The sequence below is a fragment of the Nyctereutes procyonoides genome, unplaced genomic scaffold, assembly GCF_905146905.1.
Source record: "Nyctereutes procyonoides isolate TBG_1078 unplaced genomic scaffold, NYPRO_anot_genome, whole genome shotgun sequence".
NCBI classification, from domain to species: domain Eukaryota; kingdom Metazoa; phylum Chordata; class Mammalia; order Carnivora; family Canidae; genus Nyctereutes; species Nyctereutes procyonoides.
Genome location: NW_026575117.1, coordinates 9,990,153 through 10,007,805, shown reverse-complemented (window position 1 = coordinate 10,007,805; position 17,653 = coordinate 9,990,153). Strand labels below are relative to the sequence as shown.

General features: G+C 37.1%; 1 protein-coding gene across 1 annotated transcript in view; it reads left to right on the top strand.

The window, feature by feature from the left end:
* The window catches only part of LYPLAL1 (lysophospholipase like 1), a 36,471-nt gene extending 27,450 nt beyond the window's left edge, over positions 1 to 9,021 (top strand). The window contains exons 4-5 of the mRNA XM_055334273.1: positions 7,696 to 7,811; positions 8,623 to 9,021. Of these exons, the coding sequence (XP_055190248.1) occupies positions 7,696 to 7,811; positions 8,623 to 8,853 (347 nt within the window). The 3' untranslated portion in view covers positions 8,854 to 9,021. The remainder of the gene's footprint in view (positions 1 to 7,695; positions 7,812 to 8,622) is intronic.
* Positions 9,022 to 17,653: the final 8,632 nt, after the last annotated feature.

Sequence of the window (17,653 nt, the reverse complement as noted above, 5' to 3'; positions counted from 1 at the left end):
TTCTCATACCAAATTTGATCTCCAAATTGTTCATAAAAGTGTTAAGTCTTGCAGTATCAAGAAAACTATCAAAAATTCTACAGCCTAATGAGGGAGATACAGAAGTAAGGTGTTCTGATACAATGTATTATAAAAGTGTGTACAGGGTACAATGTGAGCAGTGAAGAAAGACAAGTAAATTCTGGGAGAGTTAGGGACTGCTTCTTAGAAGAGAGGACTCTCCAAGCAAGTTTTAAAGAATGAGTAAAAATATGACTGGTAAACAAAGAGGGGAACACATTTATAGAAGAAAGCAAGGAGCACATCAGAATCTCTCAGGATATACTAGTTGAGTATGCACTCAACCCCCGATAATTATCGAATTAGAAATAGAGAATGATTTGATCAAATGTGCATATCAGAAAGCTTATGCTGTTAACTCTGTGGAAGGCAGGCCAGTCTGAAGGTCAAGAGAATAGCAAGGTGGCTAATGCAATAGATCCAAGAGAATGATGGCAACTGACACAGACACGTTTTCAGATTTAAGGAACACAAAGATAAATAAGGTTATACTGGAGGACATGATACTCAACTGCAAGCATTAGCTGTGAGAACAAACTCTTGGATTTTTAGTCATCAGTGGAAATATATTGCTTTCTTAATTGAAAAAATAAATTAACTTTGGTTAGATAGGAAGAACTAAACAAAAAGTTTACTACCTGTCCCAGTGTTTGAGTTGGATACAGAGGAGATGGTCAAGAAACACCAGTGTGTTCCTTGGAGACATTTGTGACTCCTCACTCTGTATATTAAGAATAGACATAAGAGGGACACCTGGGTGACCCAGCAGTTGAGCGTCTGCCTTTGGCTCAGGGCATTATCCCACAGTCCTGGGATCACGCCCAACATCGGGCTTCCTGGATGGAACCTGCTTCTTCCTCTGCCTGTGTCTCTGCCTCTCTCTCTCTCTCTCTCTCATGAATAAATAAATCTTAAAAAAAAAGAATAGACATAAGAAAGCTTCTTTGATTTTATGTATTTATACCACACATGATTCTACAGAGGGTAAGATAAAAAGGGAGAAACATGGACAATAAAATAGTGACTTTAAATCACTTTCTGATTGCTGACAGTATAGTTACTAATAAACTGTTGGTTCAAATCTTGTAACCTGCAAAGATTGTTAATAATGCTAGATTATCTTGTCTTCTTGTTTTATTAACATATGGGGAGTGTCCATTGTGCAGAATGCAAGCAAATTCATAGTACTCTATTAATGTCAGTCTTGAAACTCATTTTCTTTTAGTATGTTTCTGTGTAATGTGAGAAATCAAAATGGAGAAAGGTATATAATTTTTCCCATGTGTACCGTTCTGCTTTAAAAGTATATATAGTAGTAGTACTATGAAAATAGCTGGCATTTGTATTACACTTGACCGTTTTTAAATTTTCATTATTATACATTATGTTTTCAGATAGCGTCAATTATAAGGTTTTTTTCATGCACAAGGTCTATTTTGAGCCTTGTGATAGTGGAAACAGGATATTTAAAAAAAAAAGAAAACTAAGATTCAAAGAGATTACTAGCTAACATAAAATGAGGGGGGACTAGAACCCAGATCCTTTGACTTGGTCACCTTTGTACCAGGATGAGATTCCGTTTTTGGCCACTAGGTGGTGACAATTTGCTAAGACAAAACTGATAAAATTTAGGGTTTAACTTTGATCTAGGACGTATAGAACATGACAAGTGATACAACCAGATAATAAGAATTTTGATAATATGAGCATACTGTCAGAATTTTGAAGCAGGGAAAATCAAGTTCTCCTGGAATTACACCTGACTAATTTACATGGATGTTCTAAATACCCATCGTGAGAAATGGTTAAGGGAATTACTGTCTATTAATACAATTGAATATTATGTAACAGATACTGTATGTACACATAGAATTAACTTTATGAATATGTGTTCAATGAATAAAATTATGGATTTTGTAATTCTTTTGAAAGACTTAAGTCAGTATGATTTGAAAGAAAAAGTAAGGTACAAAAATTACACATGTAGAGTGTCTAATAATTAAAATGAACTTCTGAAAACATGTCAGAATTATGTATGAATAGTTGAAACTTTGGATGGTCATTTTATTTCTGCCTATATGGTGAAAACGCTTTATACGTTGGATATATATCAATGTTTTTTATAATATTTAAAAATGAAGGGATAGTTAGAATGACCAAGATGAATTAGCACCAAAATTTCCAGGCTTCCTTTGTCCTGACCTTATACGAATTTCTTCTGAAGCTATCTCTTGAGCTAAAACTTGAGAATGATAGCAAATTTCTACTTCATTTTAACATATATTTGCCTTCATTAAGCAACTTGTGTTTTTTCAACAACAATTAGAACTTTAAAAGCTTGGAACTCCTGTTCAAACAGCTTTTTCTGGAAGATGGATAAGTATTTTGTTTACCCTATAAATTTTGTATCGGAGAACATAGACAAATAAATATATATTCCCAAACCTTTTGAGACTTTATCATGGTTCAGTCTGAATCACTATGATACATAAGTTAAATGAAATAATTGTTGAAATTTGAAGGGAGGGTAGATTTTATTACATTCTAAAAATCCTATGCAATTGATGGTAAACTTGAGTTTTTAAGTATTTTTTTCCTCTGGATTTTGTTTTCAGATAGATTAGTTTTCCCAGTGTAGTTTTTTTTTTATACATTGTTTCTGTTTTATTTTATTTAAAGAGCTCATAAAAGTTAGGTTTATTATTTTTTTAACATGTTTTATTCAGCTTGTTAATCTTAAATGTATGTTGAAATGTTAACTCTTGACGTTTTAATACTTTGCCAGCAACTATAAATATATGTTATAACCGTTACCTACAATGAGTTTACTATTTGGTATTTACTTATTGAACAGTATATTTTATATTGCATTTTAGATATTTAGATGGAAATTGGATTCAGATAACCAGTCTTTTGTGTTAAATTTCCTTCTATTAGAAAAAAATACACAAGGTCCCTTTTCATAGTAAGTTGTGATGCTAAAGGTAATTATATTATCAAAGATGACTGGTCAAAAATTGCAGATTACCTCACAAGATTATAATTAGGTAAGGGACTTAGATTAAATCTCTAATAAGATTTCAATGAGTACATTTATTTTCACTGTAAATTATGAGTACTGAACATGAGGTTAAAAGTCTGTAGGATGCATTTATGTTTGTTCATAATGACATCTCAGATGTGGAAAATGTTTTCTTTCTTACTTTTGGTTTTGTTCTTCATAGGCTGGTTTCGGCCAGGGGGCTCTGAAACCACAGAAAGTGATTAGGTTACCCTAGTCAATAAAAGGAAATGTTGGAGGGGGAAATTTGATCTGTAAAATTTTCTCAATATGTATGGTTTTAAAGTAATTTTTTAAGTTGTTTTTGCTTACTTATCTGTTTTGTTCATATTTTAAATCCTGTGATTCTTAAATCTCAATCATATTAAAAGATCACATTTAATGATCCTAGCCTCAACATCTTTTTATTAAATGTTTTCTTTTTGCTCCATTTTATGAATTTTGAAGCTTTTTTCAATTATTGGTGCAGCTTAGATTACCTAGAACTTTATTGTCCAATATGATAGCCCTTAGCCACATGTGACTATTTAAACTTAAATTTAAACTAGCTAAAATTAAATAAAATTAAACATTTAGCTCCTTAGTCACACTGGTCACATTTGATACATTCCATAGGTACGTTAGGCAAAAATATAATTCAAGCTCTTGAATTTCTCCAAAAAATAAAAATTTGTTGCTACAGGCTTGGTATCTATAACATATGGATTTCTTTTAAATCATGACCATATTTTCACTTTCTGTTCTTACCCATTATACCTAATCCTGAATTGTCTGCCTTGCAGCCATTGATATTTTTCTAAGACTATGATTCTCATACATTTGATTTATAGGTAGAAGAGCTTTTAAAAATTAGACATATACTTTGAGATTGTGTTAGAGGGCCTGGGGCTGAGTCTAAGAATCTTTATTATTAAGGAGCCAGATTTAGAAATTGTTAGCCTGGGGCACACTAACCATTCCCTCCTGCTTTTTCTAAGCTTCACTTTTACATCCAGTCAGATCACCAAAGAGCCACATTTCCTGAAGATATCAATTTGTCCCCTTATAGAAATACTTTTATAGAATCACAACTGATATTTATTCGATAAGATACTTATTAAATGCCTACTATGTGCCAGGCACTGTTCTAAGCAGAGGGAGGGAACATCAAATAAAACAGACAAAAATCCCTGTTCACATAAACCTTACAGACTATTGAATGTTCGGTCTTTATGTCCTCGACTTATATAAAAGAGTCAAGAGCAGAAGAGGCTGTATGTAAAATGTCTTGTTTTGAGTTTTATATTTAATAAAGAACTACTTGATGAATTCCACCCAGGAATTCAATGTTAGGAGAAGTTTCTAGTATGATTCAGCACATGAATTCCTTCTGTTGGAGAATGTTGTCTTGCTACAGGGAAGCAGTTGGAAGTCCAGTTGAACTCCTGATTACTGCTGCCTCTCCGTATTGTGGTCTTGTGTCTCTCTCCTTCGTTCTTGATCTCTCGTTCTTCCAGCAACCTCATCTCTCCCTCCCTCACATTTTCCCCTCATCTTAGAGATGTAGTTTTGTTGTTAACAGTGTTTGGTTATAAGCAATGTAGAATTGATTTTGTAAGTAAATTTGAAAAAGGGGAAATCTAAAGCGATGAAGGAAGTAATAAGCATTTGCTAAGATTGGTTTTGTGAACTTTAAGGAGGGCTGAAATTGTATTCTGGGAGATACAGATTCTTATTCTTAAACTGAAAGGTTTCTGTATTTACAGTAACTGTAAACTTTGAAAGTCCTTGCTGTTTTGACTTTTACAAATGATTATTAAGCATTTGTATATATACTTGGTGGAAATCCTGGAGTGCCTGGGTGGCTTAGTTAAAAATCTGCCTTTGGGTCAGGTCATGATCCCAGGGTCCCGGGATGGAGCCCCACATCGAGCTTCTTGCTCAGTAGGAAGTCTGCTTCTCCCTCTGCCTCTCCCTCACCCCCTGCTTCTGTGCTTGCTCTCTCTCTCTCTCTCTCTCTCTGTCAAATAAATAAATAAAATCTTTTTTTTTTTTTTAATTTTTATTTATTTATGATAGTCACACACAGAGAGAGAGAGAGAGGCAGAGACACAGGCAGAGGAAGAAGCAGGCTCCATGCACTGGGAGCCCGACGTGGGATTCGATCCCGGGTCTCCATGATCGCGCCCTGGGCCAAAGGCAGGCGCTAAACCGCTGCGCCACCCAGGGATCCCAATAAATAAAATCTTAAAAAAAAAAAGAACTTGGTGGAAACCCTAAAGATCATCTAGTCCACCTATCTAATCTTTTTTTTTTTTTTTTCCAGCTATCTAATCTTAACTGAGACTGAGATCTTAGGTTTTAAATAATTTACTCCAAGACACGCAGTTAGAGTGTCACTAGCAGGATTAGAATTCAGTTTCTCTTTATTTCAGTATGTCCTCTTTCCACCAGACTTTAAATTAGAAAATGTTTCATGTGCCTTAAGTATGATAAATTTAAGAGATGTTTTACTACTTTCATCCTATAATATATGGTTTTAAGACTAAACAGACTTATATTGCGTTGTCGCTCTATACCAGCAAGCATACTCACCACTGGACAATAAGGAAGCCAGTTCTTCTGCACATGGGCACCAGAGAGTGAGGACACTTTGCTGAGCTCCTCCTAAGCCTGCAACCAGTGTGATGGTGGAAGAAAGAACTGTTTCTTACCCCCAAGGATTTCAAAATCTAGAGAACTTAGTTACTGAATTAAAGCTTGACAAGAATTATACTTCAAGATGTTTGCTTTATGACCCACACACTATATTACATAGAAAACTTGAGGAAAAAAGAGAAGCCTGTAACTACAACTGTAGCAAAACCCAATAAGTTTCAAATTTTCTGCGCTTACTGACAATGAATGTTTACCAAAAACACTATCTTGTCTGCGGTAAACTCTGCATATCCAAATGGGGCATGTCATGCTTATCAGTGTACACATTCATAGGTAATGTAGTCCAGTAGTTTTTAGCCTTTTTGAGAATCCGATGCACATACTCAACTCATACTCAATTTTAAGATGTGTATGATGCCTCCTCGACTGCCAATCCATTCATGATCTCTCTTCAGACATTTCTGCTTCTGTGACTGGAGTGGGGTTATTTTGAAAGAGCCTTTCAAGTGGTTCTCATCTACAGTGAACTTCTGCTACTGATGAGACCCTATTATTTCTTTCTGGTATGTTGAAAACCACAGATGTAATATTTATCATACACTGTAACTATTTACATATTATGTACTTCTTGAAAAGCTAAACTTCACAAGCCTAGTAATCTTCGCTCATACATTTGTATCCTGCCAAATATTGGCAGGCCAATAATATTAAGCATTATTAAATAAATAAGTAAAATATAAAAATAAAGAAAATTTAAAAGTTCTATTTTAATAAATGCCAGAGGGTAGTAGAGTATATTAAAGTCCGTGGCAAGCAATCTGGACTCTGAAAGTCCTAGCTTTATAGCTAAAATTAAGGGTGCATCCTTAAGCAGATCACCTAATCTTGGGTCTTCATCTGTAAAAGGAGATTATAGTAAATTCAAATTTATAGTCTCCAAGGACTCAACTTTACACTTTGTTAAGTGAAATAAACCAGGAGACTAGAAATGAGATCTGGACTCTATACCAATGTATATTTTTATATTTCCACAAATGTGTGGCTGTGTGATTTACTTTCTATATTTATTTCTCACAAAATGTAAATAAGACACCTTTTAACTCTCACTCAAGCTCAAGAACAGCATTCCAGGTCTCTAGCCTGAAGTTGGGCTACTGCATCACATACCCATCTTGTATTCTGTGATGTCTCATGAAGGGCCCATGTATAGAATACGTGCTGCTGAAGGGAGCATGGGGACCATGTATTTTAGTTTGCATATCTCCAGTGGCTAGCACAGTGTTTGGCACATACAAGACAATAAAAGTTTGCTAAATGAGTAAATTATTTTTTAACTCTCTTGAAAAAGTTCATATAGTACATACATTTTAATTATACCATTATAAGTCAGTTTCCAAAACAATATAATTCAGGATGTTTTAATTAGCTCACCAAAGTTTTGATCATCCTCCCTAGAAGATTACTGAACATCCATTATATGGAAGGCCCTAGAAATTTAACTCCTCGTGGGGCTTGGAGCTTGGCAAATATGACAAAATGATGTGTGTTACTAATTCTGGTGGCAGTGTGAGGACTCCTATGCTACAAGTATAAGCAAAAGTTTAATTAGCACTTTTACTATGACTCATTTTGCATTATGATAATATGATAGTATATTTTTACTCAGAATAATTTCTTTAATTCCAGCTCTTTTTATAACAAGTCTCTTTACCAGTGATGACATGGATAAACCAGTGTTATTTACTCAGTTGCAAGTATTTTTTTAATGAGATTGAAAGTAGACTAAATTTATTTTTAGCACTATCTCTCTCAAAAGGTCTCCAAATATTTTAAAACATGCGTGGGAGCCTGACACAGATGTATCTTGTTCTAGATTATTGTCACAAATATTCTGCTTTTTTTTTTCTTTTTGCTAAGTGAATTTTTGCTTCTTTTAGGAGGATTTTCTATGGGAGGGTGCATGGCAATGCATTTAGCATATAGAAATCATCAAGATGTGGCAGGAGTATTTGCTCTTTCAAGTTTTCTGAACAAAACATCTGCTGTTTACCAGGTAAGTTCCAGATTTAAAAAAAAAAAAAACAAAAAACAAAAAAACAAAAGAAACAAGCATAAAATTTCACACATTGGAACAAACAAAATCAAGCAGGAACAGTCAGTGCACACAGCACTGCTGGGAATCCATCCCCAATTAGTTATATTAAATATTGATTCCAGCTGATATTAATGTCCAGGAAATGCCATAGAATATTGTTAAGCACAGTGTCAAAGGGGAAAGGATAAAAAATAACCTATGTATGATACATATGTATCCCTTATATATATTAAAAATATGAATGATTATAGCAAGGTTGTTTATTATGTCATGAATGTCATCAAAACAAAGAATCCCTTACATTCCTGATACCTGTTTCATAGCAGTATGCTAATAATATGAATATAGAACGTTATAGCATTGTAACTTCATACCAAAAATGGAAACAGCAGATACAGAAATGAAAGCTAGAATGTAGTTTTTCCCTTGATGGTTCCTTTCTCCATCCTTCCACTCTACATGAAGAGATTTGTCTGATGGAGTCACGTTTTCTCCAGGAAATACTTTGACCATGTTCAAGGCAGTCCTCTATGGAGTCAGTGCTGGTCACATACAACTAACTGTAGCTCATGTGATGCCAGCAACAGGCTGAGCCCCCCCGCCAATAAAACAGTGTATGCCTTAGACTGTACCGCCACTGTACCACTCTTTTTTCCCTTGGAATATTGAAGCTTTGGTAAAATTGCAATTTTTCTGTCCTGTCTGATTTCCAAGTGATGTTCTTAAACGAATTTCTTAAGCATTTCCATTTTTATATCCTGTTCTCTAGGCTCTTCAGGAAAGTGATGGTGTACTCCCTGAATTATTTCAGTGCCATGGTACTGCAGATGAGTTAGTTCTTCATTCTTGGGGTGAAGAGACAAACTCGATGTTAAAATCTCTGGGAGTGAGCACGAAGTTTCATAGTTTCCCAGGTGTTTACCATGAGCTAAGCAAAGCTGAGCTAGAAAAACTGAAGTCATGGATTCTTGCAAAACTTCCAGGAGAAATGGAAAGTTAAAGTTGAATGAATCAAGATTGATTTGGTAATCTACATGTAATGTCTTTGTGAAAAGTGTTTTTTACTGCCAAATTACAATTGATAAATGATAATTAAAATTATCATTAATAATAAATATCAAGTTTAATATTAATAAATATCAAGTTTACTGATTTTTCTACTAGTTCTTGAAATGCTTAGCACCACAGAGAGTAGCATCATCTTATTTAGACAAACATTTGTATATTATTTTTCAGATACATTTGTAAATATTTGGAGACCTTTTGAATAAATATTTAAGTTTTGGGATCCCTGGGTGGCGCAGCGGTTTAGCGCCTGCCTTTGGCCCAGGGCGCGATCCTGGAGACCCGGGATCGAATCCCACGTCGGGCTCCCGGTGCATGGAGCCTGCTTCTCCCTCTGCCTGTGTCTCTGCCTCTCTCTCTTTCTCCCTCTGTGACTATCATTAAAAAAAAAAAAAAAAATATTTAAGTTTTAAAAAGAAAGTAAAGTTAGTTTAAGTATGGGCAATGGGAAAACATGAAAAGGCTTAACATGGCATTTTATTTCAAAGTGCCCTATTTTGTTTCCAAATATTTGGGAATATTTGATATGTTTGTTTAATGATTTCTAATTTAAATCCATTGTGGTCAGAGAGCATACTCTGTTTCTATTTTGTCTATATTCATGAAGGGTATTGGTCTGTAGGTTTTGGGGTTTTTTTGTTTGTTTTTTGTTTTTTGGTTAATTTGTTTTGTACTATTTTTGTTCTGGTTTTGATATCAGGGGAAGACTGACCTCACAAAATATATTTTGTTTTGTCTTCTTCTATTTCCTGGAAGAAATTGTGTAAAGTTGGTATTAATTTTTCAATATTTGTAGGAATTCTCTGGTGAGACCATGTGGGCCTGAAGACTTCCGTATATTATACCCTTTTAACTCGTCATGTTCTACCTTCAAGTTCATTATACTACCCCACACTTGGTGTAAGGACCTTCTCTTTTTTCATTCTTGGTCTTCATACTATTTTTGCTATTTATAAATATTCTATAAAGAGCATGTACCATACATCTCACAACCTATTACCACTATCTTATTTTAAGTCAATTTTACTTTAAATTATTTCCTTAAATAATGAGGAAAACATATATCTATCTACCTGTGTAGTTACCACCTCGGTGCTCTTCAGTTATTTTTGTGCTGCTGTGTGTTTGTGGTATCCTTTTCATTCTGCCTGAGAGGATGTCCTTTAAATAATTCCACTGTAAATCTGCTGTTAGTGAATTCTTTCAGCTTATATGTCTGAGGAAGTCTGTTTTTTACATTTGGTTTGAAAAGACACTTTCACTGGGTATGAAATTCTAGATTAACATTTTTTTATTCAGTATTTTAAACATGGCATTCCACTCTCTTCTTGTTGACTTTATTTCACAGAGTAAATCTGTTGTTGTTATTATTATTATGTTTGTGCTTCTGTGTCTGATGTCATTTTTACTCTTGATGTTTTTAAGAGTTTATCACTGATTTTGAGCATTTTGATTGCAATACATATTGGTCTGGGGTTTCATGGTTCTTATCCTGTGGTTCCCTCTAATCTTTTTGGGTGATTCTTTTCTCTGGTTTCAGATAATCTACCCACACAAGTGTTGTATCAGTACTCTGCTGAATAATACAGGTAGACTGTGTCTAGGTCTCTGGAGTTCTCTTTCTTTCTTTCTTTCTTTTTTTTTTTTTTTTTTTTTTTTTTAGAGCATGTGCAAGAGAGAGAGCAGGGGCAGAGGGAGAGGGAGAAGCAGACTCCTCACTGAGCAGGAAGCCCACTCTGGGGCTCGATCCTAGGACCCTGAGATCATAATCTGAGCCAGAGACAGATGCTTAACTGACTGAGCACCCAGGTACTCCTGGAGTTCTCTTTCTGTGCAGCTTGCTCTTCCCTGCTATGCCATCCTACAAAGTCTAGCCACCCCAATCTACTCAGATTCTTAGTGCTGTTTCTCAACACAGGAGGCCTCCAAGCTCTGCATGAAGTGCTTCTCTCAGTGGGAGAGAGAAAGAGACTGATAAAATTTAATAAAATCCAAAATCCTTTTACAGAAGACTGTGCAGGGTTTTAGTTATCCCAAGCTTTTAATGACCTTCAACTCCTTGAACTTTTAAATACCTTAGCTTGAATATACATGGTATTACTCGTATATAAAACCCTTCTGGCTGCAATTTGCCCTAAGAGTACCACCTATACATGGCATAAAGAAGGGTGTACAACCCAAATATACTGCAAGGAAAGGAATCCAGATTTTTTTTTAGAATGCTTGTCCTGTCAACTTAATTATCACATATTCTAGCATAAATATCAGCCTCTGCCATAGTATACTTTTCTGTGAAATTGTTGTCTAAAGATCAAACTATATGGCATATGTAAAAGTCTTTAATAAAAATGTAAGTCAAACAAATTTAAGCTACTTCTAGTATTGGTTAGTATGGTTATAAATCCATCTCAAGTAGATCCATGCATGAAGGATATATCTAAAATTTCATGTGGATAACCTTCAATCCAATTCTGGTCCCTTCCACTGTGGGCTAGTAGGCTACTCATTGTGTTATGATGAGCAGTATGTTCTGAGGAGAGTCTCCAGCTTCCAGTTCTCCTCTCTAATCTTGAGATGCCTATTGTCCATATGTATGTGGTTTCTTAAAGCCGAAGTTTTGAGCCTGAAAAAATATGCTAAGGCTGGCAACATCAGGGTTTAAGGGATCCTCCTAAAGAAACCACTCAGTCATTCCTTTTTTGTCCCATCCCAAACCTTTCTGTTGCTTTACCAACAGAAACATTTCTGAAGGCAAGGAAATTGAAATAGCTGTGAAACTTTCTTATGTAGAAGAAGAAAAATGGCAAGAAGAAAATGTAAATAAGTATCACAGTAAATTACATATGTTTATGTTGGGAAGACTGGAATTTTGCAAAGGAAGAGAAAGAAAGCTAGGATATAAGTGAAGAGAGACTTGCACTTTTTACTCTATTTCTTCTGTTTGAATTTTTATAGTGCACTTTAGTACTTTTATGATCCGTAAGTGAAGCAAAATGTTTATTGATAGTATTTTGTCTCAACTGAAATCTGAATAAGAAAGAGCATTGTCAGCGGTAAGGAGCTTAAATATATTCTGTATAGGAAGTTGAATATTTCAACCGAAGCATAACAAAGTGAACTGAGAACAAAATCTAAAGCAGACTGACGGTTTGGCTGTTGATAATTTGTGGCACTTTCATGTAAAAGAAAATGCCCTGATATCATTTAGCCAGAATATATTTAAGCAAAAAGTCTTTATCATATAAAGGAAAGGGATTTCTTGATATAAGAGGACAGAATTACCAAAGCCAGACAAACATACCAATACCAAAAGCAAGCAGCTATTTCAAGAAAATTCACAGTCAGTTGGTTCATAAGACTTTGGCTCAGAGTAATTTTAACATATGAAGAATTAGAATTGTATTTCCAAAGAAGAAATGTGCTGTTGTATAAATTTTAATTTTACTTCCCAGTTTGCCCTTTAAAAATGTGTTTCTGTGGGCATACACATGTAAACTCCTCTGAAGAAGCCTTAGCATATTCCTGTACTGAGGGTAAGATGCATGTGATAGCTCTGTCATATTTGTTAAATTCTGCCATTTAGCTGTAACCACATCAGCTTAATTTGTTCCATACAACATTGAATTAAGACTACCATGAACAGGACTTTACAAACCAGAATTAAGTCACCTTGTAGCACTGATCTCAGCTGTACCCACAAGGTTCTGGTTCCATCCAGCTGAACAGATCCCATGGACCTTTATGGGTTTACTTTGGAGGCCAGCTGTCCTTCTCCATAAATTTCTATATTGACCCCCCCACTTGGTCATTAGCATTAATCCAGGCATCATAGGATCTATGAGCAATTACATGGACTCTGTCTTGGCCTACAAGGCTGTCACCTAGGAAAGTGTGTCCTCCACAACACCATAGCCGTGATTTGAATTGACGCTGAATGTTTCCAGAAACAAGAGGAGTAATCATTTATCGTTTTAAATACCAGCACAAATTTCTTACCAAACCAACTTTTTAAACTGGATGATTCCCATTGTAGCAATCAGAGCCCTTAGGCCATACATAAATAACAAATTGGTTATCCTCTCTAGAAAACTTTCACAAATCACAAAGGTAACTTCATTTTGCAGTGATCTCTATAGTCATGTGAGATCTATTTGAGATACTCGTGTTATTTCCAGAGATAAGTTAACACCTACTTTACAATTGTTAGGCCCCTTAAAATGGAATCTACATCAGTCAAGGGCACAGGTGACGGTGTATCCAAAGTGAACTCCTGTCTAGCTGGTAAGCCTGATAGTTCTAAGTTCTGTTGAATAATTGAGTCTAGTCCTTGCTTTTGCAGAGAATGCCCAGGGGCAGTCACCATGTGCTGTTTATGCACATCATCAGCTTGGTAGCATTTGTCCATGCCACAGAATGAGTAAGTGACAGCTATGGGGATGGATCTGAAAGATGTATGGATAGGTGTGTTTTGTTTTTGTAAGGGAAGGGTTTGGAACTGGGACCAACCTTCTATGGGCCCATAGATTTATTGTAACATTAGAAAAAATGGCAATCACATTTTGAGTCCTCTGTTGTGGGATGGCAGGCCCAGCAGTCATTTACATTTAAGATGTTTGTAATGGTTTGGGAAAACCATACCAGGGTATTCTCCATCCTGAGGAAAACTCCAGGGGTGGTTCTGAAACACAGTGAAGCTTCTGGGGTCTAAGATATTCTCGGTTTCCAGAATTGCTGTTTTCCCTCCACTTAAATGTAACTGTGTCCTATCTAGTAGCTATATGGCCATCACTTGCCAGTTATTCCCTCCTCATACCCAGACCTTTCATCTGGAAGAGTTGCATACAAGAGGGACAAGGGCATTTTTATAAAACTTACAGAGACCCATTATGCACCCCCCAACTTTGGCCCACATGGGTCATGGTAGGGAGGCTTGGCAAGTACTTATACTCAGAGTGTTACTGATTATCTTTTTGATCTAAGGCCATATTAGTGCACCAGATAAATCTGTATCTGTGAACCAGAATAAGTTTGAATCCCCTGCCTCGTTTTGGCTAAGCAGCCTCCCAGAAGGTGTACCAACCAAGGCAGCCTGGGATGGTCATTAGGAGAAAGAAGACTCATACTCAAGAATAGACAGGAGGAATCCTGAATTTTCTTTTTCTTTTTTTTTTTTTCAAGATTTTATTTATTTATTCATGAGAGACACACAGAGAGAGGAAGAGAGGCAGAGACATAGGCAAAGGGAGAAGCAGGCTCCATGCAGGGAGCCTGACATGGGACTTGATATTGGGTCTCCAGGATCATGCCCTGGGCCAAAGGCAGCACTAAACCACTGAGCCACAATCTCCCAACACTTTCATTCTGACTCTAATTCAGAAAACAGCCAAGAAGAGATGATCCCTTTCTGAAGACATTTGCATTCATTGAATAAACTGCCTTACTAAGATGTATGGAACCAGAGGAAAGTGAGAGAAGTAGAGCCAGACATTTTTGAGTCAGTAATTGAGAATGCCCCAGTGCTCAGTATTACCAGATTCCAGTGAATTGCGGGGAGCGTGAAAAGCCCATTAAATACCTATCAGCCCATTGTTGAATTGTTTCGTGATGAGAGGCAAACCATTGTTTGGCTGAAAGTGATTCAGAAACATAAACCAAAAATATTACACAGATTACTTTCACAAGCCACAATAGTGTGGCCAGTATAAGCTTAGGCTGGAACAGCAACACAACCTGAAAAAGTGTTAATAGCAATGAGGCACCACTTACAACCCCAAGAAGAGGTCCAAGATCAGATGTAATTAATGTGTTAGGAGCATGCTGAGTGGTTCCCTGCACTGCGAGCCAATTGGGTCGTTTTGTTAGGACTCAGAGTTTAGCATGGGATGGTAGCCTATGCTTCTCAAACAGGATCTTTTACTCTGTACCCAGTCTGATGGTTGGTGTGTTACCATGTCTGGTAGGATGATGGTTCAAATAAGCAACAGTGGCATCTGGGTAGTGCAGACTCAACCAGCAGCTTGAGTCCAGTCCGTTTCAACTGAAAATAGCTCCATCTACATGAGTGACCCAGAAGGTTCAATCAGCAGTCACTACTTGTTTTCTTAGTTAGCAGTGCCAAAGGGGGGTGTCTTTAATCTTCCAGTCTGTAGTTTTCCAAGTAACGGTCCAAATAGGCCATGGCAACAAATCCGGAGTCAGTAAAAATATAATGAGGTTTACCATGGATAGTATTTGTCAGAGCTATAAGAGCAGGCTTGCGTTCTGCCCACCGAACAGACTGACCATGTCCATCTTCACTTCTGAATGGTTGGCTTTGAGGCCAAGTTGCAGCTGCCCAGTGGACACCATCAGATTTCAGTTTAGCCAAACCATCAGTGAAACGAGCCCCAGCATTGTGGGGAAACTCTGTGAACCCAGGGCCCCACTGAGCCAGCAAGTTAACCTGCAGGTGGTGGAGTGGAAGAGCTGCCATTTTTGTCATGTAGAGCCAGGATGCCTCTGAGGCCAGGCCAGCTGCATTCTTGAATGTACCATTTCCATTACTGGAGCCTTTTGACTTTGTTAGTCATTGAGTCTGAGTCCATCCACCCCAAAATAGAAACATCAGGTTATAGTCCCAGTTCCCCCAGCGGTCAGGCACTCAGCTTCAACAGGAGCCCTAGTAAACTAATAGCTGCTTCTCAAAAGAGGTAAAACCAGTAGCTATGCTGAGGAGGTAAGGAGTCCAAAACCCCAAGGGGCATCTCCTTTTGCCAGAAGCTCCAATTGGCAACATAGTCACCGAGACTTGTAGCTCAAAGGGATCGTTGAAGATGGAAGGCCCCAAGAATATGAGTACTCTCCATATCTGGCCCTTCCGAGTCAAGAGAAGCCCTCTTGGTACTTACGAGTATTTGTGTCTAAGCATGTACAACACCAATACCAATTCTACATTCAGCACTGGGACCCAAAACAGCAACATATTCACATGGAGGACTCCACCCCCACGTTCATGTTAATTTCCTTCCCCACTCTGAACTCTGCCCCAACCCTATCGGTTGATTTGGGGTATAATCACCACATGGGACCCAGTAAAATGGCAATTCAGTCCTCCAGTTTCCACAGTTTGAACCCCTGTCCTTCCCAATATTCCTCAACACACTAGATAGATAGTGGCCTTTCGTCCCTTTTGGGAATAGGGAGATATCACCCTAGCCCTAACTTCTTTTCTCCTTAAACCAGCTGAGGTCAGTCAAAGGAGGAGGGATGCATCACAGGGGTTCAGAGAGGGAGAGGAGTAAACGAATCCTGTCTCAGTTTTGAGAGGCATGGCAGTTGGTTGCAAAAATTTATTTCGATTTTAGCGTCTCACTCTTTGTGGAATCAACCTCATCAGCATTGTAAGCCAAATCCAAGACAATACCAGTCAGTGCCCTCTCTGTGGGTTCCCATGGGAAATTATTTCAGGGAAATTTTCTGGGAGGCCCAAAGCTTCCTTAAAACAGGTAGGGCCCACTGCAGAAAAACAAAACAAAGTTCTGAGGCCTTTTATCACCATCTTCAAATAAATCTAGGATGGCATGATAGACTGCAGGAGAGGCTGAGCCATAAGGTGGCCCAGTTGTTCCATTTCTCCTTAACAACCAACCTGCAGGATGCCCTGCATCTTCCAGGTGAACCAGTTAGATCTAATAATTTGCCTGGTCTCTGTCTCTGCTTGTAGGGATTGGGAATTTCCCTGCTTTCACACTCAATGTAGGTATGTGTCTCTGTAACTGTTTCTGAAAGAGGACAGAACCTTCTGCCCATTCAGAACAAATGTTAACACTAGTTATTCTGAAGGAGTAGACCAAGGCTGCCCTCCCACTTGCAGGGGAATTAGCAACAAACGCGGCACCATTTGGGTAGTTGTTCTGACCCCTCTCCTCAGTCTATAATCACTTCCCTCAATTTTCCTCATTAAGAGGAAGTAAGATGGAAGAACAATGATTGCTCGACTGACCATACAATTTGGTCAACATGTTTGCAACTGTTTCCCATGGACTTCCTTCAAGTTCTGTTTAACCATCCTGCAGAGTCTTCATGCCTTTCTAGTACGCCAGTATTTCAGAGAATGAGTGAAGTTTCACTTGAAATAGGGGGGACTTTAACAAAAATGTTAAGTATTATTTTAAAGTATATTTTCTTTGTGCTGTCCTCATGTTATTACATGCATGACTTTTGTGACTTTATGTCAGACTTTCTTTTGGATTGGTTGTGAAAGCCACATAATTTTTATCTTGAGAATAGAATTAATGGTTCTATGACAGTGCACATCTTATCTTAAAGAAATCATATTTTGGGCAGACTGTCCATAAGAGACTTATGTATTTGCCGATAATTTAATTCCTTCCTTCTTTCCTTCCCTCCTTTCCTTCTCTTTCTTTCTTAAAAAGTGATGAGCAAATTTGATACCTTTGCATTTTATCTTAAATCCATTTTAGGGGTGATTTTAAGGTAGCTTGCTACTTCAATGTTTGCTATTGTAACTAATTAATAATTGGGGTTTTGGTTTGGTTTGATTTGGTTTTTCACTACCTACTGTTACAGGCATATTAGTTAAAAATCACTCTGTTTTCATTTTCTATTTCCCTCTTTCTTCCCACCCTAATTTTTTTCTAGTCAGTTGTTGGCTTATCCAATTGTAACCAGAGATACACTTGACATATTAGTTACTTGACATATTAATTTTGGCCACTTCTGGTATGCTTTCTTTT